We start from the raw sequence: 24891 nt of genomic DNA, 5'->3' as shown, positions 1-24891 counted from the left end.
GGCTCAAAGTGTCACTGCAGAGATCTCAGGAACCCGCCCCGTGGAAACAGCCACTGCCCACTTGGTGGGAGCAGCCGTACGATCTATCGGCTGCATCAGAGACCCCCCCTCGGCCTGCGAGGGTAATTACAGAGCAGCCTGCCCAGGTCTCCTTACGCAGGCTCCCCCTCCCTTGTGGGGAAATTATAGTACAACCTGATGGATTTGAACAGCAAGTCTAGTTTTGATTATTTGAAATTTCATAGTAAACACACTATATAAAAATCAGTTAAAGTAATGAAGACATGGTAATAGACCCCACTAGAGGAGTCTAACCATAAAATCTTGCCTGAGAAGAACGGAGAGACCACCATTTTTGAGTGTGAATTATGAAGTGTGTAGATTATTAGTGTACCTATTGGGTTTCCGGGAAGTGGGCGGGCAGAAGCCCGCCCACTGCTAAAGGATCCTCCCCCCCACAGCCTAAGGGGAGGATCTACAGGACCTCAAAACCCAACTGAGTTCGGGGGACAACTAATAAAAGAACAGGGACAGGAGTGCGGTCAGAGGGTCATAAGAAGGGAGCCTGACGGGGACACCGAGCAGAGAACCCCGGACAGCGCCCACTGCTCCTCGAAGGCGTCAAGGGAGCCAGTGGACGCCGCCCAGAGGAACTCCACCCGGAGACGTGAACGGACTAAGGATCGGAACCAAGCCCCACAGTCGCAGGAGTCTCCATTGGCCAACCGCCTCTCCCTGGTCGCGTAGATGGCCATTTTAGCCAGGGCAAGGAGGAGGTTGACCAGGAGGTCCCGCGACTTTGTGGGGCCACGGATAGGGAGTGCGTGGAGAAGGAGGTGAGGGGAAAAGTGCAACCAGAAACGAAGCAGGATATTGGTGAGGAGCCGGTATAGGGGCTGCAACCTGACGCACTCTAAGTAAACGTGCGCCAGGGTCTCCCTCACTCCGCAGAAGGGGCAGGTGTCTGGGACAGGGGTAAACCGCGCCAAGTACACGCCCGTGATCACAGCCCCATGCAGGAGCCGCCAGCTGATATCCCCGATGGGCCTCGGGACCAGGGTGGAGTACAGGCTGGCCCACCGGGGCTCCTCACCCTCCAGAGGTGGCAGGAGGTCCCGCCACTCGGTGTCGGGGCGGGACACGAGGGTGAGGAAGTGAAGGGTGTGGAGCACGAGCGTGTAGAGATGCTTCCTTGGCACGGTTTGGAAACGGACTGGCTGCAGATCGTGCAGCCGGCTTGCGGAGAAGGGGCGGGGGGGGGGGCGGTCGGGTCCATGGGGCAGGGGCTCAGGGTGGGGGGTGGGCGGGGCGTGCCCTCACGCAGGACCCGGTCGAGGTAGGCCCGAGCAGCGGGCGGCAAAGCGGCCTTCACCTCCTGTAGTACGTGCCGGGGAATACAAGGTCTGGAGAGCCCCATACGCCAAGCAAGCGTCAGGGGAAAGAAAGGCAGTTTCCTCAGGGAGGCTTTGCTAAAAGGCCACCGTGCTGCGGGGCCTGCAGACCAGCCATTCCTCATGGGACTCTGGTTCAGATTCCTGGCTCCCGGAGGGCAAAAATTTCCCCTGCCCTCTGTGAAGATGGGTGGGGACACAGTTAGCCTGTGGAACTCATTGCCACAAGGCAGGCTGGAGGCCAAGAGCTTAGCAGGGTGGGATATTTCTATGGAGAACAAGAGGTTTGAGGGTTTTAATAGTAAGAATTAAACCACCACCAAGGGCTGTACAAATGCCTTCAGGGCAGCAGCCGGCCCCCTGCTAATGGGGGTCAGGAAGGAGCTTGCCCTAGGAGCTGGTTATTCCACCAGGGGGTTTCTTGCACAGGCTCCTGGATTGGCCCATCAGAGGCTGCACTGATTGCCGAGGTGCAGGAGGGCAACTCACAGGTGAAAACCTGAAGCCCCAGCAGGCAGGCGGCTCGGCCCAGGCAGTGGAGGAGCGCTAGAGCCCAGCATGCAGCTTGCTAGGGGGATGGGCAGCAGGGGAGGTTGGATTCCAGAGCCGCACTCCCCAGAGCCAGCCAGCACACGCAGCTCTGGGCTTGAACCGCTACCCGCAGCCGAGACTGGCCCGCTGCAGCCCAGCCTGGGGGCAGGAACCCAGGGGGGTCTCTGCTGCGATGGAAACCACGAAGTGTCAGGAGAGAGGTGTGTACAGCACCGAGCACAAGCCAAGGGCCTTGGTTCTGAGGAGCTTGCAGGGGCCTAGTGGATAGTACATGGAGGTGGGAGCTGGCTTCTAGCCCTGCTTTGCCACTGACCTTTGGGCAAGGCATTTCACTGCCCTGTGCCTCAGTTTCCCCACCTGTAATATGGGGATAATGCTACTGATCATAAGAGCGAGCGCGCTATTCTCTCAGCATTACATGCTTCTTCCTGCTAAACCGTGCTGGGGATGGAGGAGAGAGATGGGCATGGAGTCCTGCTTCCAGGGTAAATGAGTAGTACCTGCCTATGACACTCCTGGGGACTGATGGTCCTTTAGCTTCCCTTATTCCTGGGAGATGGTGCTAACGCTGAAACGGGGTGGATGGAGCCAGGAAACAACGCTGCCTTTGCTTTCTGGGTACCAGGCCTTCCCCCCTCTAACTCCTGGGCCTGTGCCGAGACAGCAGCCGCTGTGTGCTTAGTGCAGCACAGACTGGAGCGGCCAAGACCCTGCAAACCCCCGTGCTCTCACGCCTGGGAACTCGTCTCCTATTTTTTCACTTGATCCGAAATAAAAGGCTGGCTGGCCCAGCAACAGAGTGGGGAGTGACACAGGACCAGGCCAGCCCTGGCCAGTGCTCCTGGTTTAATGGCAAGTCTCTTGTTATACAAAGAATAAGAACCACCAGCCCCCACTGAGCTTTTCAACATCTGCTGGGGTCGTTTCGCCAGTCCTGGGTGGTTTGAGGGGCCTGACTCCTGAACATTTGGGCTGGAATCATGTTTTAGAGGGTGAGGAAGAGGGGCCATAGCCCAGGCCGAGGTACATCGAGGACAAGGAAGATGAAGAGCAGAAGTTGCAGCACTTAACTGTCCAGGGAAAACTGCAGGTGCCTAGAATTAGACAACACACGCCCACCCCACATCCAGGGCAGTTTTGCACCATGCCTGTAGCTGGCAGGTGGTAAAAAAGCCAGGATATCACCATTTCAAATTGCATGGAGAGGACCCTGTTCATTAACCAACCACTCGTGGTGGCGGCTATTTCACGTCTCTGCAGCCATCTCTGGGGTGGAGCACAGTCACTCACCCACATGCAGGGCTCAGCCTAACAGGGGAGAAATCTTTGGAAGGAGAATGACATGGGCCATAAGGGCTGACGCCCCCCCAGGACTGTGCTGTGAAGGCCTGATCCTGTTCCCGGTGGCATCAAAGGGAGTTTTGCTTTAAGGTCTCAGTGGAAAGAGCCCCCGCCTCCCCCCATGCATCTCGCAGTCTAAGGGGCAGGCTGGAGCCACCCACCAGTCCTCCCCGAGCTGCAGGGAGGCACCTGAGCTCACCCCCATGCACCGGAGGCCCCCTTGAAATGGCTGCACCACCCCACCCTGTGCTCTCCCTCCAGCCAGCCCCCTGGGGCTGGGTGACAGAAAACATGCCAGTGCTCAGACAGCTGGTGTGCCGAGAGCACTGCCTGCTCAGTCTCGCCTCGTGCTCCCCCGTAGCCACCGCTGGGCTGGCGGGCTGTCAGCTCCTGCGGCAGCGACGTCCTTTCTGCTGTGGGTTCGTACAGCCCCTAGCACGAGGGCTTGGGCCGTGGCTGCAGCTGAGACCCCGCCGCAATGCAAGTCCATAGACACTGACCATGGAGGCCAAGCCCTCCAGTCACTACCCCCCTCCCCGGGCAGGTATGTACCCCTGAAACGATGCCTGTCATGGCCCATCCCACACTGCAGGCTGGGACCCCAGCCAGGCCTGGGAAGCAGCCCCAGGGGAGCGATGTGCAAGGCCTGGCCCTGCGACTCGGTTTCCTTCTGAGTGGCTCAGGCCCTGCCCGGAGGCTGCTGTGGGGTGAGAAGACAGGCCCAGGGCCGGCCTAAGGCCAGGGCGCCAGACTCGGAGCTCTGCTGCCCCCTGCTGGCCGGAACGATGGGTCCAGTGGGTGGCAACCCCTGACAGCTGGGCTCCCAATCACAGAGAGGGGGGTGCTGGGTGGAGGGAGATCAAGGATCTTCCAGCTCCCCCCCCAACACACACACACACTGAATGGAGAGCGTGTTCCCTCCCCCGCCACACCCCATCCACAGCTCCCCAGCCTGCTGGGCACAGACGGGTGACTCAGAGGGATCTCTGCCCCACACAGAGTGGGCACGTCCCGGGGGCAGGACTCCTTGGCAGAGCTTTGCTTGCCAACATCAATTGACAGGGTGCATGAGGGAATCTCTCCTACCGGCGTAGGGGGCAAAGCTGAAGGGCCCATCTCACAAATTGGAATCCGGTGCCAGCATCAAATTGTTCAGCCCTTGAAAAACTTTCCACTGCTCGCTACTGCTAGGACAGCTCAGCCCTCCTCCACATTGCCCGTTTAGAAATCCCCCCCCCCCCGCTGGATTCCCTGCCCCCAGCACTCGGGCCCCTAGTTCTTTATAACCAATTATTGATTTTATTGGGGTGATGCCCTGGGGCCACACGCGAGATCAGGGCCCTGCGGTGCTTGGTGCTGTACATACAGAGCAAGAGACGCCCTGGCTTAAGAGTCCCTGCCCCAAGGAGCTTACAGTCTAACCACACAGGGATTGTCACTCCCAGCTGAGAGAAAGTGAGGCCCAGAGTGACTAAGTGACTTGCCCAAGGGCTCCGAGAGGCTATGGCAGAGTCAGGATGTGACCCCATCTCCAGTCCCAGCCTCACCCCTCTAACCTCAAGAGAGAGGCGCTTGCTCTAAGCCAAGGCATTTGGGGAGGGAGGGATGAGGAAGGGAGAAGAGACGCACTCAGACCTTAGGTTCTGGAAGCTCAGCATAGTCCAGGGGTCGGCAACCTCTGGCACGTGGGCAGGGGGCACGTGGGCTCTAGCCATTTCGCTGCCCCACGCACGGCAGCACGCCGCAGGGGGTGCTCTGCCAGTCGCCGGTCCCGCGGCTCCAGTGGACCTCCTGCAGACGTGCCTGCGGATGCTCCACCGAAGCCGCGGGACCAGCGCACCCTCCGCAGGCACGTCTGCGGGAGGTCCACCGGAGCCGCCTGCCGCCCTCCCAGCGACCGGCAGAGCGCCCCCCGCGGCATGCCGCCCCAAGCATGCGCTTGGCGTGCTGGGGCCTGGAGCCGCCCCTGCACATGGCTTGCCAGGGGCCGGGCCAGTTTATCTGCCACATCGGCAGGTTCATCCAATCACGGCTCCCCCTGCCCACAGTTCGCCGCTCCAGCCCCGTGGACACCACACATGGCTAGAGCCCAGCCGGGCCCTGGGCCCTCTCCCCTATGCCAGGGTCAGACCCAGCAGGGACTGTGCCCCTTGCCTCCCTAGCGATCCCAGGAGACCTGCCCCACACGCAGGGCAGAGCTGGACTTGTTTACCTGCCGTGTCTGCGGGTTCGGCTGCTCCAGGCCAATGGGGGATGCGGGAAGCGGCGTGGACCAAGGGATGTGCTGGCTGCCGCTGCCAGCGTGTGCCAAAGGTTGCCGATCCCTGGCGTAGTCCTTACCTGGAGGAGCAGATAATGCGCTGCCGGAGCCAGGCCCCAGGGATGAGACGTTGGAGCAGCGAACCCTCCACCTGCCAGAATCTCAGTTTTCATGCAGAGGCCGTTGCTGGTCCCAGCAGGGGGAGAGAATCAGCAGCCAAAGACCAGCCCATGGCCAAAGCTTGGCCCTTGGTACCTTGTTTTAAATCAAGTTTTGCTGGAAACACATGGCCTGGCGGCCTGCAGGTTAAGGGGTCGTGTTCCCCTCCCCGCCCACCAAGGACGCTGCCGCAGACACAAGAGCAGGGCGGGTCCTTAAGACAAGGTCAAGATTTATTTCAGAACAAGAGACTGACAAGCGTGAGCCCCTCGGACACCGCGCGTGGCTAGAGCCCATTCCCTGTGGCAGGGTCAGACAGCAGGGACGGCGCCCCTTGCCTCCCTAGCGATCCCAGGAGAGCTGCCCCACACGCAGGGGTGGAGCCCTCAACCCCTCCAACCGAGGCTGGGCCACAGGCCCCAAGGTCTGGCTCGAGACCCCTCCCCAGCTAACGCGCCCCAGCCAAGCACCTTCTCTTGCGTCAGTGGCGCCCGGCTCAACCACTCAGCGTAGCCGTGACTTGTGGGGCTTTGCAGGGGGACAGGACCCCAGCCTCCTTCGGTCCTCCATCCCCAGCCCCCAGCCCTCCCCACGCCATCTCTGAGCAGTGGCCCCCTGCAGCTCTGCAGCCAGGCATTTCCTGCCCAGCTGGGCCAGGAAACATTCCCCAGGGGCTGCTAATTGCCCAGCTGGTGGGGAGAAGCAGCCGGACACCTCTCGCTTCCCGCCCCGCAGGGGCTGAGGGGCCCTGACCCCTGGCACAGCTGGGGGGAGAGCAGCTCCGAGAGCCAGCCCCCGCTAAAGCCAGCACTTCCCAGGCCGGGCAGGAGACATCAGACAGGGGGGCTCGTACCCTCAACTGCTCCTCCCGGGAGGAAGGAGGCCCCCAGAGCCGCATTTAGAACCACAGCTAATGAAAATCCCCCCTCAACCACCCCGAAGTGCAAACAGCTGGACCCACGCACCAGGAGTGAGCACCCTGGGGTGGGCCTGCTCCAGAGGCCCCCAGTCCTGGATCAATGCAGGCCGGGAACATGGCCGGGCCAGGCCTATTCCCATAGCTGCCTCTGGGGTTAGTGCCAATAGCACCAACCCACGCCATGGCCCCATACAGACCTGGACCCAAGACACCGCTTGGTCCAGCCTGCACGGCCTCCGTGGGAATCACCCCCACACACACGAAATTCCAGATGAGCCTGAGTCGGGGGGAACCTGCAAGCTCCGTTTGCAAAAAAATAAACCAATGGGCAAGAGGACGTTCAGCGACCAAGGCTCAAATATCCTGCCAGGCAGCTATAGCAATGGAGAGACCAGCTCCCGCAGAGCGCCCTCCGCAGGATCACGTCCTCTGCACTGGGCACATGTAGGGGACACCCCTCCCCCCAAAGGGTGAGTGGGCAGCATCCTCCCCTTTGCTGGGCCATTTGGGGAGCTTTGGGCTTCTCCGGGCTGTTACAGTCAGCTCAAAGAGCCGGAGATTTCACGGAGAAGCCGGGAACTCGCTTGACAGACACGAGCACTTAGTACCTGCTACCACCTAGTGGTTCCCACTGGCTCCCCCACAGGTCGAGGGCCAGAGCCAGGCTTCTGGCTCAGATCCCGGCCTGTTTTCCAAAGGGTTTCTTGGCAAAGGGTCTCGCCCCCCCAGATCACTCTATGGCCTGACGCACGTCAAGGCTCGGCGCCCCTTGGATATACCCCCAGGAATCTGTACCCCCCTCACTGGGGCCTGGCGGGGGGACCCCATTTGGGCAGATCCCCCCAGAAACACCCCAGCACACAGAGATCGGCTCCCGCCCCTGGACCTGCCTTGCTTCTGGGAGCGTGTGGCTTTCATAGGGAGCCGCTTGCCAGGCCGTGCACCGCCCCTCCCCACCGCTGAATCCGGCGCAGCCTGCGCCGAAGGTCCCCAAGCCGAGCTCCCAGGCCTGGGAAGAACCGCTGGCCCCGCACAGGGCCCCAAAGAGGCGAGGGGCTGCAGACCCCCTTGGGCAGCTCGCGGGAGGTCGTCCTCTGGGAGAGCAGCCAGGGGCGGGCGAGGAAAGGCCAAGCATAGAGTCCAGCTGGCCTGGGCCCTGGCGAGTCAGAGACCAGCGCAGGCCTCTCTCAGGGCTTTGATCACAGGCGCAGGCCGAGGGGACGCCTGGCTGGTTATCAGCGAGATCCACTCCTGCCTCTGGGCCCTACGAGAGGTCGGACAGAAGAGGGGTCACACGCCAAGCCCCCGTAATCCACACCCCTGTATCCTTCCAAAAGGGGAACTCCCCGAGCGCCACAGCTGCCCCTCAGTTTGAGGGGGAGGTCCCAGCGCGAGCCAGGGCCGGGGCTGAACAGTAATTCTAGGGCTGGGTGTCCCTACTGCCTCCCTCCCCAGCGCCGCCATCATCATCCTCCCCCCGTTGCCCACTCCCGCCTCCCCCAGCCACATCCCACCAGTTCAGGACCCCGAGATCTCACAGGAGGGGGCTGGGAGCAGGACATTTGTGGGATCTGTCAGAGCCTCAGGACACACTGCAGGGCTCCGGGGATGGAGGAGCTGGGTTGGCAGGTCCTTGCCACAGTCCCCACCTGTGCGCTCTGGCTTCCTCCCCATCAAGCCGCCAGGGAGAGGGTCTGCGAGCCCTTGCACCTCCCCTCGAGACCTCCCCCAAGATCCCGCAAGCGGCACTCGGAGAAACCAGGCTACGACACTCCCCAGATGTGCCAAGCCATACGGTGCTAGCAACTGAACATCTCCTGCACAACCCCCTTCCTGCCCCATGGTGCCACTTTGGCAGGCCCAACGCCCCCTCCGCAGCCAGCCCGGCTTTGGGTCTGCAGCAGCCCCACTCCCTGCAGCCAGCCCAGGAACGCCCCCCCCAGCCCACCCCCCACAGCCAGCCCAGGAACCCCCCGGCAGCCAGTCTCCCCAGCGGGAGTCCCGCACTCACTCGCTGGCTGCTTTGATGATGAATTCGGCGCTGGCCCCGCGGTGGTTGCGGGAGAGGCACAGGAGGAAGGCCGTGTCGGGGAGCCCCAGCGGCTTGGCTCGGAGGAGCTCCGCTCTCACGTGGCAGGTCTGGGCGTAATCCTTGACGGAAAACCTGCCGTCGCTGCGGGGGAAGCATGAGGGGTGGGGTTCGTGGGGTAGAGCCGGGTGATGGAGCCCCCCCCACCCCCGAACGCCCAGCTCCTGGCTTCCCGCAATAGGCCATGAGCTCCCGTACCCACAGACAGGGCATCCCCACCTGGGACCTCCAGCTTCCCCGCCCCCCTCGAGAGAGCTTGGAGCAGGGGGTTGGCCTAGATACCTCCTGAGGCCCCTTCCAACCCTGAGATTCTATGAGTCTACGACATGGGCACTGCCACCCTACCCATCCCATCCTGCCCCACTGCCCGCTCCTTCTTCCGGGGCTGGAGCCAATGCAACCCCCCGACGGCTCTCCCTGCCAGCTGGACCCATCAGGACCCTGGAGGGGAATGGCAGGCGGGCACCCTGACATGCGGTGGGCACGGGAGCAGCAGGTTGATGCACCCTCCACCCGGGAGGTTTCAGTGTCTCTGGCCAGGGCAGCAGGGCCCCAGGGTGCAGAGGGGAGGGCCCGGGCGCCCCACAGACTTACTCCCTCCGGCGGGACAAAAGCAGCAGGTCGCTGAGGAGGTGCAGGTGGATGGGCTTGGTGCTCAGGCGGGGTCTGTACCCCACGCCCACCTCCTGGATGAGGACCTGGGAGAACTCCCCCGCCCTGACCAGCCAGCGGCCCCGGCTGATGAGCGGGATGGACTGGGGGGAGAGAGAGACACAGATCACCTTGTGCAGAGACCCCGAGGGGCAGGATCCGTGCCAGCCCGAGCCATGCACCAGCGCCCCCTGCAGGGCACCACCTGCAACGCACCCAGGTCCAGGCTGGGAGGCAGGAGGTCCCACAGGGCACTCAGCTCCGAGAGGTGTGATCATGGCAGCTCACCGGATCTCACACATCACTCCAGTCCCCGCCATGTCCCGCTCCACCCACTCCAGCATCCTCCCCCATGTCCCAACCCAGCCCTCCCCCCACATGCCCCCGCCGTGGGGCTGGATCACCAAGAGCCGCCCCAGCGCAGAGCCAGGCCTCACCTTCGTCTTTACGAACTCGACTTGCTTCTCCAGCAGCACCAGCTCCTCGGTCTGCTTCATGTGCCGCACGTTCTCGTTGCAGGCCCACACGATCTGAGGAAGGGCAAGGGAAGCTGCAGGCCCTGCGGGGGGGGGGGGCGGGGGAGCTGGGCGCTCTGGCTAGGGCTCCCCCCACCCCCTGCCACCCACCGGAGGGGGCAGAGACCAGGGAATCCAGGACACTTGGTGCACCCCAGGGGACAGGAAGGAAGGTTTTCCAGCCCTTGGACACGGCTGGTCTGGGGCATTATGGGACATTGCCCTGCTCCCTCCAAGGACTGAAGTGTCGGGTGCACATGGCGCCTCCTGGCCCAGGATCTGCTGCAGGTGCCCAGGCTTTGCCCTAGTTCTCACTCGCCCCGGGGTGCCACCAGCCAGGCTCGGGATGGGCTGTGGGGTGGCGCATTAGGTCCCTGGGTACCGGGGACAGAGGCTCAGACGTCCCACCCTGCAGAGACCTGCTGGGATGCTGCCACCCCAGGGCCCTGTGCACAGGTGATGCTCTGACTGGGGAGCAGACCTCGGCGAGAGCATCTGAAGTGGGGGGGGGAGGAGTCTTCTCACCCCAGCGCTTCTGCTGGTTCTAGGTAAGAAATCCCAACTCCTGCCTCCCCCGTTACTCCTGGGGAAGACTCCGGGGAAAACCGGTGTGAGTCTGAGGACAAGGAAGCGAAGCCTGATTCATTCAGACGGGGAGGGATTTTTGTTTTTAAACTCGGGCTGTTTGTGAACACAATTAACTCAAAGGCCCAAGAAACAGTTGGGAGAAAAGCACTTTTTAAAGATTCAACCCGGGCCCCCAATTAATAGAGGCGGAAGCTCCAGTTCACCCCACCCCCTCGCTGGAGGGCTCCGGGGAAGTCAGCCAAGAGAAGATGAGCTAGTACCACACTAGCAAACAAGCAGGAAAAACCCCTATTTAAAAACACCTTCCCGGCATTGCCAGCGGCATAAAACGGCCCAGGCCTGTTTTATCGCCCCCTTCCAGGCACCTTTTGGACTCCCCAGAGCCTAGGAACGCGAGACCCTGGACGTGCTGCATTCTGGCCTCCCTTGGGGAAGGAAACCGTTCGGCTGGAGCTCTAAAAACCCACAAGCACAATCACTCCCCCGGTAACGTCCCAGGAAGGCGGCCCGGCGCGCTGGCCAGACGGCTCAGCAAGCTCAGGTCTGACCAGGGAGGGGCGGGAACGCCGAGAGACAGGCCCCAGTGCCAGAGGTTTTCAAAGCACAAAAGGCAGCGGGGCGCTGAGCACAGAGGCCGGCAGGACGCAGCACGTGCAGGAAGCGGTCAGGGGCTGAGTCCGCACTGGGCGGTGTGAGCTCGTGGGCCGGGACGAGCAGAGAACCAGGAACAGACTTGGACCAGAACCTTCTCCTACCGCTTCCCCCAGCTCCTCCAGGGAGCCGAGGAGCAAACCCTAGAGCGTAGCCATCCCTGCATGCTGCCTCACAGAGCCGCTGGGGCGCGAACGGCGGGTCCAGGCAGGCAGTGTGAGGACTGCTACGGCGCGGGGACCGGCACAGCCAGCCTGGGGCCGCCTCCCACAAGCACCCAATGGTGCCCTTACCTCTCCCACGGCCGTCAGGGCCGCGCTGATGGAGCTGGCCAGCTCAGAGCCCGCCGGGGCCAGCTTCAGGATGTTCTGTGGGGCAGAGGGGAGAGCAGGAGGATCTGTCATGGGAGGGTCTCCCTCCCGCCACCCTACAGCTCCTTCCCCCTCCCACCCCTCCAGCCCCTCCAGCCCCTTCCCCCTCCCTCCCAGCCCCCATATGCCTTCCCCTCCCTCCCCGCCCATCCCTACCCCTCTCCCCCTGCACACAAGCCCCCTCGGTCACCCCAGCGTTTCGCTTTGGCTGCAGCTGGGCCCCTCTGAGGCAGGATCCTTGGGAGGCCAGCCCCAGCTAACCCCCCTGAGTGAAATCCCAGACAGCCCCTCACCTCCAGCAGGATCTTCAGGCGGGTGATCCTCTGGAAGGGCAGCACCAGGAAGGATTTCAGGGGCTGCCGCTGGCACACCGGCTGCTCCTCCAGCTTCCTGAGGACCTGCCGGAAGCGCCAGTTCTCCCGCCTGCAGCGTGCGGGAGAGAGGGGGCAGGTGAGGGGGCCCGAGGCCAGAACCACCTCAGTAGAGTGGCCCTGAATTCCCTCCCTCACTGTGCTACAGGCACCAGGGCAAACGCTGCCCAGAGACCCCGGCTGGACAGGCCAGGCTGTGTCTGCACTAGAGCCAGAGGCTGATGCTGGGAGTTCCCGAGCAGTGGCGTGTGGGGAGGGGGCTATTTTTCTGGGGTGGGGGGGGAGATGAAGGATCTCCTCCCCCAAGCTGGGAAGGTACAAAAATGAAATGCAGCCCTGTATCAATTCCTGCCCTGCTCACCTCTCCTGCCTGAGCCCAGGAGGGACCTGACCTGGTCCCCACTGCTCCCCATTGCCTAGGCCAGGAGCCAGCAAGCTGCTATCAGCCCCAAAGAGAACCTGCAGCTGGGAGCATGTCCTGATTTCCTCCCTTCCCAAATCCGTACGCAAGCAGGGGAATGGGGTCAGCTGCCCTCAGGCATCAAAATAATGTGTTAACTCTGGAACTTAATGACAACCACTTAGTGTAACAATTGGTGACCGTTTTCAGCAGAAACACCTCTCCACGATGGAGAAGTCGGAGAGGACAGAGACTTAGTGAGTTATGGAATCCTCCCCAGGGGACATTACTGGGGTTTCCCCTACAGTCCACTCCCCTGGGCGGTGCCCAGTCTAGTTCCAAACAGCCCAAGCATCCCCCCGGGGACACCCCGCAGACTCTCGGCTCTCGCTGGCATGAAAGTTTTCCTGAGGCTCAGCCTCAGTGTCCCCATTGAGAGGGGAGCCATCTGGGAAGGGGCAGATGGGCTGTTCCAAGGGGCACAGACAGTGGGGAGGAGCAATTGGGGCACAAGCAGCCCCTGGTTATTCCTCCCCCCACCGCACCCCCCGAGCCCCGGTGGCTCCTCACATCAGCTGCTGCATGAGCTGTTCCTGGTACATCTGGTTGGTGACGTAGGGAATGTAGACCCTGTGGAAGGCAGGGCAGTGCTTCAGGACCACGGCCCCCAGCCCCGCCAGGAAGACATCCTTGTCCATGTGCTCCTCGAGCTCCAGGAGAAACCTGCAGAGACCAGGAGTTGAGGGAAAGGATCCTGCCACTGAGCGAGGATCGGGCTGGAGTAGCTGGGAGCTCCCTCCACAGCCCAGCGCTCCTGCCCCCCTCCCTGCAGCGCCCCCCGCTGGGCGAGGCTGGGACTGGCGTCGCTGGGCGCTCCCCACCGGCCGCAGTTACCTTTCGCTGACGTCCTTCACCTGCTGCAGGTTGGAGAAGAGCCGGTGCACCTCGGCCCTGGTCAGCGTCTCCCGCAGCACCAGCGATCCCTTGAAGTGGCTCGTGGCCACCGAGAGGCTGCGCAGGTAGGAGGCCTCCGACGTGATCATCTCAAACATGGCCTGGAGCGGAGACCATGTGTCAAGAGACGAGGCGAGCGAGCCAGCACGGCAGGGCCTGGGAACCCCCCACGCCGTGGGGCACGCCAAGGGGCGCCGGGCCAGCTGGTTAAAGGGACTTAGACACCTCACTGGGAGCCAGGCGTCTAAATCACTTTGCAAACACGAGTACCCAAGTCGGGCCAGCGCACAGCCACCAGGGAAGGGGCACAGCTGCCTGGGCAGCTCGGTGCCAGCTCTGTGAGCTGCTCCCGCAGCCAGAGCGCGCTGGCACAGGGGAATGCCTCAGCTATGCCCCTTCCCCGGTCCGCCTACAGGAAGCGCTTCCCTTCCATTACAGGCCTCTTGCTCTGGGGACTCCTGCAGGGAGCGGCAGCCAGACAGCCAAGGGGCAGGCCCTTCTGGGCGCTGTAGGGTTTGCCAACCCTCCAGGATTGTCCTGGAGCCTCCAGGAATCCTATCCAACCAAAGCTGGCATCCCTACTGGGCACCGGCACAGGGCAGAGCCGGGAATACAACCCAGGAGTCCAGCTTCCAGGCCTGCGGCTTAATCAACTGACGCAGGCACATAAAAATGGCCATAGATACTGGGTCAGACCAATGGTCCATTTAGCCCCATATCCTGTCTTCCGACAGTGGCCAGTGCCAGGTGCCCCAGAGGGAATGAACAGAACAGGGCAATTATCGAGTGATCCATCCCATCGCCCGTTCCCAGCTGCTGGCAAACAGACGCTAGGGACACCCTCCCTGCACCTAAGGGGCACTGATGGACCTGCCCTCCCTGAACTTATCTAGTTCCTTTCTGAACCCTGTTCGAGTCTTGGCCTTCACACCATCCTCTGGCGAGGGTGGCACCGTGTGCTAGGAGACCAGGCGTCAGCAACCAGCCCCGCTGGGAACACACTGAAATCCAGGCTCTCCAGTGCTGCGTCTGTTTCTATTAGAGCAACAGCACTGGGAACCCCCTAAGGTGCTGGGGGCAGAGGTGGGGCAAATGCCCTCTTTGGAGTAGGAGAGCAGGGGGGGTGCCAGGCTGCCAGCCCCGGAGACCAGAGGGAGCTGCACATCCCAGAGCAAGCCACAGGCCAGCTTCTGCCCTCAAGGCTGATAGAGCCCATCGGCCTCCTGGCCCCGGTTTTCAAGGTTGCATGTTACTGGTTGACCCCCAAGTGGGCAGGGTTTTGTCTGAGGTGGCACTGCCCCGTTGCAGCACTGCCCGTGCCCCCTTTCTGTTTTCACCAGGGCAGGGACCAGAACTGCTGGCTCTGGGGGCGGGGGCACCCTGCTTCCCCCCTCCCCCTGCCCCAGCGCTGCCCACTCTGCAGGTCCATCCCCACACTGCAGCCAGTGCCCCAGAGTGATCGGACTGTGGCTGCAGCAGATGGCAGCTCTCTGCAGAACATGGTCCCTCCCCTCACCTCGTGGGGGGCTCCTCTGCCGGGGCAGCTTCTGCTTGGGCTGAACCCGTCTCTGGCGGGTGGGAATGTCCCACCCCTACTCGCCAGCCAGCCGCGCAATCAAACGATCAGCCCCTCCCTCCCGGTCCAAGAGGCGGCCGCCCTCCGCTACCTCCTGCAGGCGGTGCTGCCGGGGCGAGAGACTCTCCAGGAGCCGCCGGCTCTTCACCTCTGGGATCTCCTGCCAGAAGCAGAAGCTGTAGTCGCGGGACGAGATCTGCGAGGCGGCGCCGAGCAGGGAGGAGGAGAGGAGGCCAGCGATGGACAGGCTGGCGTCCACCCGGAAGGACGGCTCCTTGGGCTTGCGCTCCGCCGCCTTGAGGCGCTTCAGCCAGTAGTCTTGGTAGAGAGGCTCTGGGAGGGAGCGAAATGAGCGGGACATTAGCCACAGGGGCTTCCCAGAGTGCTTCATGGGTAACTGCATCCTTCAACGAGTCATATAATCCCAGGTCTGGTGACACGACCCACCTGCTCCGCACACGGCCCTGGACACTGGGAAACCCTCTCCTGCTCTTCGGGGTGCCCATAGCCATTTCGGGGGCCCGGCCCAGCATCCCCGTGAGCACAGCTGGCCAATGCGTGCCCGGAGCCCACTCAGACGGGTCACGGCGTGCTGCCGTCACCGGTAACGGCTGGAGAACTGAAGGACCTCTAAGGAGTAGCCAGCTCTGTTCCAACCACCCCTTGGGTCCTGGAGATGCCCTGGGCACATTCAAACCAGTCCTGACCAGATCGCAGGTGTTTGCGTGTTGTGCCTCATGGTTTAGACACAAGAAACCCTGCATCTCGGCAGGGGGTTACACTAGCTGACCCTCGCGGTCCCGTCTAACCCCGTGGATCTCTCATTTCTCCCCCCACTGCCGGAGACCATTACACAATCTGCACGCAAGGAAACGCTCGCTCTCGTCAGAGTGAATTCAGTGCAGAGAGAGCTGGGTTTTAGCATCTTGTGGCTCCGATTTCACAGTGATGCGTGTAACTCCAACTGCACCAACTTTACCTGAAGGGAAACAACCAGACTAGAAAGAACAAGAGCGACACGCCCAGGAGAGAGCACAGGGTGTGGGCTTCCCCTCTGCTGCCCAGGAGAGGTCTGATATTTGAAGCCCAGCACACAACAGACAAAGACATCACGGTTTTGCAACAGCACAATTCAGTAGGCTCTTAAAGGGACAGCCTGCTCCAGGACAGGCTTGTGATGTTTAGTGACTCGGTTTCCCCTCCCTGGCGAGGGCCGGGCTGGTGGAGGTAGCATTGTGTGGCCTGCATTAGGGCTTGTTCATGGCAGCAGCCTCCAGAAGCCCTTCTAGAAATTTCCCTCCATCCCGCCATGCTTGAGACCCTGCGGCCATCGCACAAGGAGCGGGTCAGTACTCACGTGTTTGCACGTATTTAGATTCCCTCTTCCACTTGTCCGTGTCCTTGGCTCCTTTCCCCAGCGGTCGGCGGAACAGTCTAAACGGCAGCGAGAAGCAGCTTTTAAACCAGGTCCCACCAGGACAGCCTCCTGCTACAGCAAACATGAACTTTCCCCCATAACTCTGGCTCTTGCCTCATGCCCTACAGCGCCTCCTGCTGGTGGGTTTGCCTCATGCCCTACAGCGCCACCTGCTGGTGGGTTTGCCTCATGCCCTACAGCGCCACCTGCTGGGCTTTGTCACTCATTTGCGTCCTTGTGCAATCAAAACCTCTCTGTGCCTCAATGTAAAATGGATACATAGGAATATGCCAGGTGGATCAGAAATAAAGGACACTGGGCTTAGTGGACCGTCTCTGACAGTGGCCAGCACCGGCTGCTTCAGAGGAAGTGTGAGAACCCACAGTAGCAGTGTAGAATAGTCCACTCCTCCGATCAGGTCTCTTCCTGATTTCTTATAGCTAGAGATTGGCTTAAAACTCTGAAGTGGGAGGTTTGCCATCCCTACAGAACTGTTACCTTGAACCATGGAAACTCTGGGTATTCTCATTATCCATATTAGCATTCAATCCATTTCTGGATCTTGCCAAGTTCTGGGCCCGACGACATCATGTGGCAGTGAGTTCCACAGTAACAGCACATTGGGTGATGTATAGTGTTAATTATCTCCCACACAGGAGATGTGTAAGACCATGCCTCAATCTTTGTATTGTATCTATCCTCACAACACCCCTGTGAGGAAGGAAAGTGCTCCTATGGCCATGTTATAGATGGGAAACTGAGGCCAGGAGAACCCACGTGACTCGCCCCTGGTCACACAGGAAACCTGCAGCAAAACAGGGCTTTGAATCCAGCTCTCCCCAGTACTGGGCTTGTGGTCTACCCACTGGGCTATCCTTCCGCTCTGAAAGGTACCAGAGAAATAAGGTCATCGTCAGAGCCGGGCCTGAATTATAAACCCCAGCTCTGCTCCAGATGTCCCCAAAGTTCCAGATGCTTGGATCATCCCATTATAGCAATAGGTCCCAGCCGGAAAGGCCAGCTTCAGGGCCTGGGCAGTGTAAGGATCTGGGCAGGGGTCGAATTGAACCTTTGGTTGCAACGATAACTATAAAAATGGGAACTGAGGGGGGCACAACACACTAAGTCTGCAGGCAGCTATGGGAGAGCAGACAGGAACAGCCCTCTGCTTAATCCAATGAGTTGTTCACTCTGAAACCTAATGATGGCACATAAAGCATCAACGCCCAAAGCACCAAAGAACTTGGAAATCATATTACAGAGATTTGCCCAACGACAGGCATTTAACGGGCAGAGCTTGGTTTGTGGTGGGAACTAGAGGGCATCGCTGGGTACCCTCCCATTCAACCCCTGCACCCCACCCAGAATGATTACTGGGTATTGCCATGGATATGCCAGTGGCTTCAAGGAAAAGGAAGCAAGAATCCCTCTCTATGCACAAGTTGCATTGCAACTAAGAGAACCTCCCATCCCCAGGGCAGCGATGCGGGGAGCTCCCCAGGGGGAGGCGGGTTACCTGCGCTCCGGACTTGGCATCTGCGTAGCTGTGGCTTTGGAGAGATCTTGCAGGGAGCCATGCAGGACCTTCCTCCCGGGGACCGGGGTGGGCTGCTTTGTCTCCATTTCCAGCAGGCCAGCGGCACCCGTTGGCCCTGCAGCGCTAAGGGGCTCCTCCACCGGCTCCTCTGGGCCCATGCTCTCGAGGGCCGCCAGCTCGGCTGTGGGAGGAGAGGGCTGGCAGCGGAGGGGGGAAGGGACAGCGCTGCCTGGCGGGTCAGCCCCTAGGGAGAGCAGGAGCGAGGGGATGAGGATGGTGCAGGGGCAGAGGGGGCAGCCTGGCACCGCGCTGCACTGGAGCCACGTCGTCAAAACAAAACCCGTGCCCGCCTCTGCTCCCCATCGCCGCTGGGCTGAGCTCACCAGCACCCCCAGGGAGCTGCCAGCCTCATGGGGCCCAATCAGAGCCAGACGCCAGCAGAGCAAGCTGGAGATCCTGGCAACTGCCTCTGCATGGCAAGCCTGACGCCACCTACCCGTCACCTGGATAACGGGAGAGCACACGTCTGCAACAGCAGGGGCTGCAGGTCAGGCCTGAGGGGCACTGGCAGGGCTGGAATAGCGGGTGCTGTGGGTCAGGCCTGAGGGGCACTGGCAGGGCTGGGGGCAGGGCTGGAATAGCTGGTGCTGTGGGTCAGGCCTGAGATGAATTTCCAGAGTTAGCAGGAGTCAGGCCCAGGACCCTGCCTGGTCCCGGTTATGGGCACTGAAACTCCCCCACTCCAGGGCACTCCCGCCCTCCAAGAAGAGGGGCTGGGATCAGAGCCCCCTGCCCTCACCCCACATCCAAGCCAAAGCGCACTCGGGCCAGTCTCTCCACGGCCCCCGTCACGCGCTGGGCCCTGGATGCTGCCAATCAGATCTCAGTGAAAGCTGCTGACGAGTGGGCCATGCCAGAGTGGACGGAGGCAGGACACCTGGGTCCTTGGGATCCAGGCCAGGTGGCATCGGGGTCCTGACAGCAGCCAGCAACCAAGCCCAGCCCCCATCTAAGCACCAAATGAGGCAGGTCAGATTTTCAAGGGGGCTCAGCACCCCCTCCCTCCCATGGGTCCCAAGGCGGTGGTGGGATGGGTGGGGGTCACTGGTCTGCAATGGGAGCGGGACGATTTTGGAAACGGGGCCGGAGGGAGGCAGAGATGGAGGCGTTTACCTGGGGCAGGGGGGGGGGAAGGAGGGAGGAGACGGGCGCACAGACCTTTGGAGCTGTCGGCCAGAAGCGGGACCCTCTCCGCCGCCGTCGAGCCTGGCTCCCGGGAGCTGCCCCGGCGGGCTGCGGGAAGGCCGGCCTTGGCGCTCCTGGGGCGGAAGAGACCGGCCAGGAAGGGGCAGAGCTCGGGGCGGCTCTCCGGCCTGGCCGGCTGGGGTCTCTGGGTCACCGGGCAGGAGCCGTGTCTCTTCACTGGCGCCGTGGCCCTGGGCGGCGAGTCTGACCGCGCGCGCTTCCGGCAGAAGAAATCCATGGGGGCGACGAGAGGCCTGGCGGAGGGAGGAGAAGGGGGCTCAGTCCTGGCCGGGCGGCTCGTTCCCACTTCGGGGGCTGGCCTCTCTCAGCAGCTGGGCACCCGGAAAGGCCCCCGGGGACACCGACAGGGTCAAGTGCCCTCCTGCCATGCTCACCGGGCCACCCGGCACCACGCCCCAAACACCAGGCACCTAAGCTGGGCCGTGGCTGGCCGGGCAGGTCCCTGGGTGGCACTGGGAGGGCCGGGGTGCCTTCAGCTCCCCCCAGCTCCATCGGCACCCTGGCTCGGAGGCTGTTAGCCCAGGACTCCGCTCAGGCCCTCTCTGCAGCCCTAGCCACCTGTCTGGGCTCGGCCCACAGGCCAGAATCCAGCTAGGGGGCAGATGAACCACCCTGAGCTCCCCTCTGGGAGGGGAGGGGAGGGGAGCCCCTCAGTGCTCTGGGATCGGGACCAGCCAAACATGGGCACAGCACCCAAGGGGAACTCTGCCCAGGCTGGGCAGGCCCGAGGAGCCAGCTGGCCCCCTCCCGCCCATGGCCAGGGAGATGCAATCCGAAGGCCACGCCACTGCTCACCTGCTCGGCCCTGGGTGTATCACGCCGCCCTCGGCGATAGCTCCTGGCCAGGCCCAGAGCTCCCAGGCCTAAAGCAGCCTCTTACCTGGAGGATCCCCCCAGCCAGGGAGAGCAAGAAGCTACAGCTGCTCCCACCTGCAAATAAATAACCTCCAGGGCTCCCTCGTTAGCGGCTCCTTAAAGGGGCAGCACGCCAGGGGCATCCTTAGCCAAGGGCAGCAAGGGTGCGCACCCAATGGAGCAGATGGCAGTGGGGCAATGAGGGCAGTTCTGGGGGGGGTTCCTTGGCTTCCCCAGGTGGGGGCTATTTACCATCCTAACTAGGGCCAGGGCGGGACGTGGGGAGCTCTCCCAGCACCAGCCCATTCCTGGTTTCTAAGCTTGGGAGGGGAGCTGGTGCAGGCTTCCCCCTAGGGCCAGTCTGCAAACAGGAGGCCCCGAGCCCCTGGGGGATTAACCCTGGAGGCTGGCCCCAATCTCCCTCTGTCCTGCCCCGGCCGCCTGCCCAAATGGCTCTGCCTCCTACGTTGTGCTGTTGCACACGGGTCCACTTCAGGGGTGGGCTGAGCCCCGGGTGTCTCTACCCGGAGACAGGGGCCGGGAAGCCCTCAGAGATCGGTGGGAGGACGGGGCAGGAGAGGGTGATGGGGATACCCCACGGCTTGTGCTGCCGTCTGTCCCGGCAGAACTGCCCAGGGGAGGAGGTCGGCAATGGCTGAGTGAGCGAACGGAGCAGGGGAGCAGAGATCCCTCCCTTGTGCGAGTGAGCACCAGGAATCTGGACGCAGGCCCCAGGCAGGAGCTCCGGGACTGGCTGCCTCCGCTAGCGAGGGGCTAGGCCAGACCCCTCAGTCAGTGCTCCCCTGCCTCCCCAGCACGAGCCTGGCCTCTGGCCGACTGCCCCATCCGAACGAGGGCTTTCCCAGCCTCCTCTGGGTCTCGCCCCTTGCCTTAGGCTCGTGGTGGGCATGGCCCCAGGAGGGCGCGGAGCTCGCAGGTGCCGCCGGTCGTGTTGCCAACTTAGCGTCTTTGTCACCAGATTTAGTGACTTTTTGGTTCCCTAGTGAGAAAATAAGTGTCCAACTGACCAGCGACAAATCTCCTGCCAATGACAATGATGTTCAGAGAAAGACGCCACCAATACGTGTGGTCACCAAACCATTCACAAGCAGCTCAGTAGTGTTCATAAAATCCATGCCGTGCTCTTGCTACGTTCTGCTGCACCCCAAGTCAGTGTCATTCCGTCTCGGCGGAGCGGGTCCTCGGAAGGAATCGCATTGGGCTGGGATCACTAATCTGCAGGCGAGGAACAGAAGTTTGTGGGGGCTAATGAAATACGTTGCTAAAGCCAGGCGCACTTTGGAGAAAGCAGCACGTTGGCCAGGGCTTGGTTTTACCCAGATGCTCTTTCTCGCTGCTCCGTAGTAGGCAGCACAGCCTGTGATGCAGGGGAATACAGCTAACGAAGCAGGCAGGGTGGAGGAGGCAGGTTAGCCAGCGAGGAGAGCTGCACGGATGGAAGGTGGGGTGGGATGAGACAGGCCATGTGCCCCAATGGAGCGGGGGCACAGTGCCCCCAGGGATGAAGCCCTTACTACAGGATCAAAGGTGGAGGTGGCTTGACTTCAGTTCCCCTTTACGCCTTCCCCTGGCTTGGCCTGGGGTTCGCAGCTCAGAAATGAACCCCTGGAAGCAGGGGGAAGGGGTCCAGCTAGCAGAGTTTTGTTTTTAAATCTACTTTCTTGGCTCCCTGCAGCGCCGAGCTCAGGTCAGGTGAATTCCCCCTTCCCCCTGGCTCTGGGCTCTTCCTTTCACTCACCCATCGGCTCAGAGCCAGGCTGGCAAGAAAGGGAGGCTCGGCCGAAATGAACCAACCCCAGCCGGGCTGGGCTGCCCTGTACCGAGTGCCCTTCCCAAAGAGCAGGGGGCGCCCTCCTGATGATGACAGCGTCCTGGTGTCGAACAGAACGTAGTGAGAAGAGCGTGGAATGGAGAGAGAGAGAGAGAGAGTGAGTGTGTGTGTGTGTGTGTGTGTGTGCGTGCAGGGGCAGCTCTAGGAATCCCGCCGCCCCAAGCAGGGCGGCGCGCCGCGGGGCACGCTCTGACGGTCGCCGGTCCCATGGCTCCAGGGGACCTCTTGCAGACGTGCCTGCGGAGGTTCCGCTGGTCCCGCGGCTCCGGTGGAGCATCCGCTGGCATGCCTGCAGGAGGTCCACCCGAGCCACGGGACCAGCAAACCCTCCGCAGTCATGCCTGTGGGAGGTCTACCTGACCGCGGGACCAGGCATGACTGCGGAAGGTCCGCCGGAGCCCCCTGCCAGCAAAATGCCGCCCCAAGCGCACGCTTGGTGCGCTGGGGTCTGGAGCCGGCTGTGTGTGTGTGTGCGTGTGCGCAGTTCTGTTTGGTGACATTTGTGATTCCTTTTGAGAGCTTAAACAGCTGCATTCAGGGTTTGTCTGGTGACTTCCGGCTATGGGGATGGAGTTGGCAATCCTGCAGGGCTGGCCGAGGGCTGGCAGGGACCTTCCCTTGCTTTGACTTTGGCCTGCCCCGGCCAGGCCTGTCTCTCTGCAGCACCCAGGTGGGAACCAGGCTGGGTTTGGCACCGGGCGGGGAGTTGCTGGGCGAGGTTGGGGGGCTGGGCTGCGAGGTGCCTCCTCCTCTGGTCCCGGTGCCGGAGAGGGACGCTGTAGTGGCCCAGTCCCATGGGCCCCCTGAGCTCAGATGCTTGCTGGGGCCACACTCCCATCGCTTACACCAGCGTAACCCCATTGGCAGCAAGGAGACACCCCGATTTACTCCGGCACGTGAGTCTGGCCCCTGTGTTTACGTCTGATGCTCTCCCCACCTGCAGCGCTGGGGGCAGGGCTGGTTCCGGCCTGGGCCTCCAGAGCCGCCTCTTTTGCAGCACACGAGAGGGCCTGTGTGAGGAACTGGGACTGTTCTTACTGTGGCCTGTGAATGCTGAGTGGGGGGTGTTGGCCTGGGAGGACGATCTGGGAGACTGGCTGGAGGGAGAAAAGCTGAGCAGTGAGACTCCAGGAAGGGGTTAGAGGCCAGGTGACACCTCTGCCGGGGAAGCTGAACAAAGGCTGGGGGAGGAGACGCTGGAGTGAGAGGAGTTTCAGGAGCTGGCTGGGGAACGGAGGGAAGGACAGACGGGGCTCTGACCCCCCAAGGGGGCTGTGATGCTCCCGGGACCCCAAGATGGACCTAATTGGGGAGGATCCTGTTGTCTGTGCCTGCAAGGCCTGTCTGGGACTGTGTTCCCATCGTCTGAATAAACCTTCTGCTTTACTAGCTGGCTGAGAGTCCTGGTGAATGGCAGGAAGCCGGGGGTGCAGGGCTCTGACTCCCCCACACTCTGTGACAACCTGTCTTTGATTCTTTCGCTACCACCCTGGCCTGAGCCCAGGGCTGGGACCAGCGCCAGCCTCCAGCCTTGGTCCTGCTGCCCCCGGACGGAGAGGGCACCCGCAGTCTGCAGCAGGGCCCAGGTCACCCAGCAGAGCAAAGTCACAGAACCCCTTGGCCCAGGCGCTGGGAACAGGGGAGCTCCACTGAGGGCCCAGGTTCGCCCCTGCCAGAGACAGCCCAGCCCGTCAGCCAGTAACACGGTACCCGCTTCCCCAGGACACCTGGCTCCTTCCTGCTAATCCTGTGCCACGGAGAGCCCTGGGGTGCACCTCCCAGCCATTCGCCTCCCCCAGCCCAGCCCCGATGGCTCCTGCCCTGGGGTTGGGGCTTGCGCACTGTGCTGCCGTCCAGCGCTTCCCCCCCAGCAGCGCTCAGCTCAGGCCCGCGCTGGGCTGGAGACGGGCCCGATCCAAAGGTCTGGGTTGGTCACGTCCAGCTGGTTGGTTCTGCCGTTCATCAGGGGCCTCTGGCAAAGTTTGGATCTGGGTCTAGGTTTGGATCCAGCCCCTCGCCCTACCCCCAGGGTCGGGGGGTCGTTGACTTTATCTTCACTTTGGAAAGCTTTTGATACAGTCTCCCACAGTGTTCTTGCCGGCAAGTTAAAGAAGTATGGTCTGGATGAATGGACGGTAAGGTGGATAGAAAGCTGGCTAGATCATCGGGCTCAGCGCATAGTGATCAACAGCTCCATGTTTAGCTGGCAGCCGGTATCAAGTGGAGTGCCCCAAGGGTCGGTCCTGGGGCCGGTTTTATTCAATATCTTCATTAATGATCTGGAGGATGGTGTGGACTGCACTCTCAGCAAGTTTGCAGATGACACTAAACTGGGAGGAGTGGTTGATATGCTGGAGGGTAGGGATAGGATACAGAGGGACCTAGACAAATTAGAGGATTGGGCCAAAAGAAACCTGAGGAGGTTCAACAAGGACAAGTGAAGAGTCCTGCACTTAGGACGGAAGAATCCCATGCACTGCTATAGACTAGGGACCGACTGGCTGGGCAGCAGTTCTGCAGAAAAGGACCTGGGGGTTACAGTGGACGAGAAGCTGGATATGAGTCAGCAGTGTGCCCTTGTTGCCAAGAAGGCTAATGGCATGTGGGGCTATATTAGTAGAAGCGTTGCCAGCAGATTGAGGGAAGTGATTATTCCCCTCGATTCAGCACTGGTGAGGCCACATCTGGAGTATTGTGTCCAGTTTTGGGCCCCGCACTACAGAAAGGATGTGGACAAATTGGAGAGAGTCCAGTGGAGGTAATGAAAATAATTAGGGGGCTGGAGCACATGACTTATGAGGAGAGGCTGAGGGAACTGGGCTTATTTAGTCTGCAGAAGAAAAGAATGAGGGGGGATTTGATAGCAGCCTTCAACTACCCGAAGGGGGGTTTCAAAGAGGATGGATCTAGACTGTTCTCAGTGGTACCAGATGACAGAACAAGGAGCAATGGTCTCAAGTTGCAGAGGGGGAGGTTTAGGTTGGATATTAGGAAAAACTATTTCACTAGGAGGGTGGTGAAGCACTGGAATGGGTTCCCTAGGGAGGTGGTGGAATCTCCTTCCTTAGAGGTTTTTAAGGCCCGGCTTGACAAAGCCCTGGCTGGGATGATTTAGTTGGGGATTGGCCCTGCTTTGAGCAGGAGGTTGGACTAGATACCTCCTGAGGTCCCTTCCA

At 61.5% G+C, this 24891-nt stretch overlaps 1 protein-coding gene across 3 annotated transcripts; it reads right to left on the bottom strand.

The window, feature by feature from the left end:
* Positions 1-6301: 6301 nt before the first annotated feature.
* On the bottom strand, positions 6302-19908 carry LOC123354409 (rho guanine nucleotide exchange factor 19-like). Of its 3 annotated transcripts, none has more exons than XM_044996468.1 (13): positions 19804-19908; positions 18961-19241; positions 17722-17986; positions 16146-16222; positions 14880-15121; positions 13153-13313; positions 12829-12981; positions 11781-11910; positions 11410-11484; positions 9800-9892; positions 9306-9466; positions 8634-8795; positions 6302-7886 (listed from the first exon to the last, which is right to left on the bottom strand). In XM_044996468.1, the coding sequence occupies exons 2-13, from the start codon at positions 19223-19225 to the stop codon at positions 7787-7789; spliced, it is 1884 nt and encodes a 627-aa protein (XP_044852403.1). In that variant the 5' UTR covers positions 19226-19241; positions 19804-19908; the 3' UTR covers positions 6302-7786. The 3 variants fall into 3 exon arrangements, with proteins under 3 accessions (XP_044852403.1, XP_044852404.1, XP_044852405.1); XM_044996469.1 differs by having other exon boundaries at positions 14937-15121; XM_044996470.1 differs by having other exon boundaries at positions 17722-17923.
* Positions 19909-24891: the final 4983 nt, after the last annotated feature.

This window comes from Mauremys mutica, chromosome 21, assembly GCF_020497125.1.
Source record: "Mauremys mutica isolate MM-2020 ecotype Southern chromosome 21, ASM2049712v1, whole genome shotgun sequence".
Lineage (NCBI taxonomy): Eukaryota > Metazoa > Chordata > Testudines > Geoemydidae > Mauremys > Mauremys mutica.
Note: the sequence above shows the minus strand (reverse complement) of the source record. Positions and strands in the feature narration are given on the sequence as shown.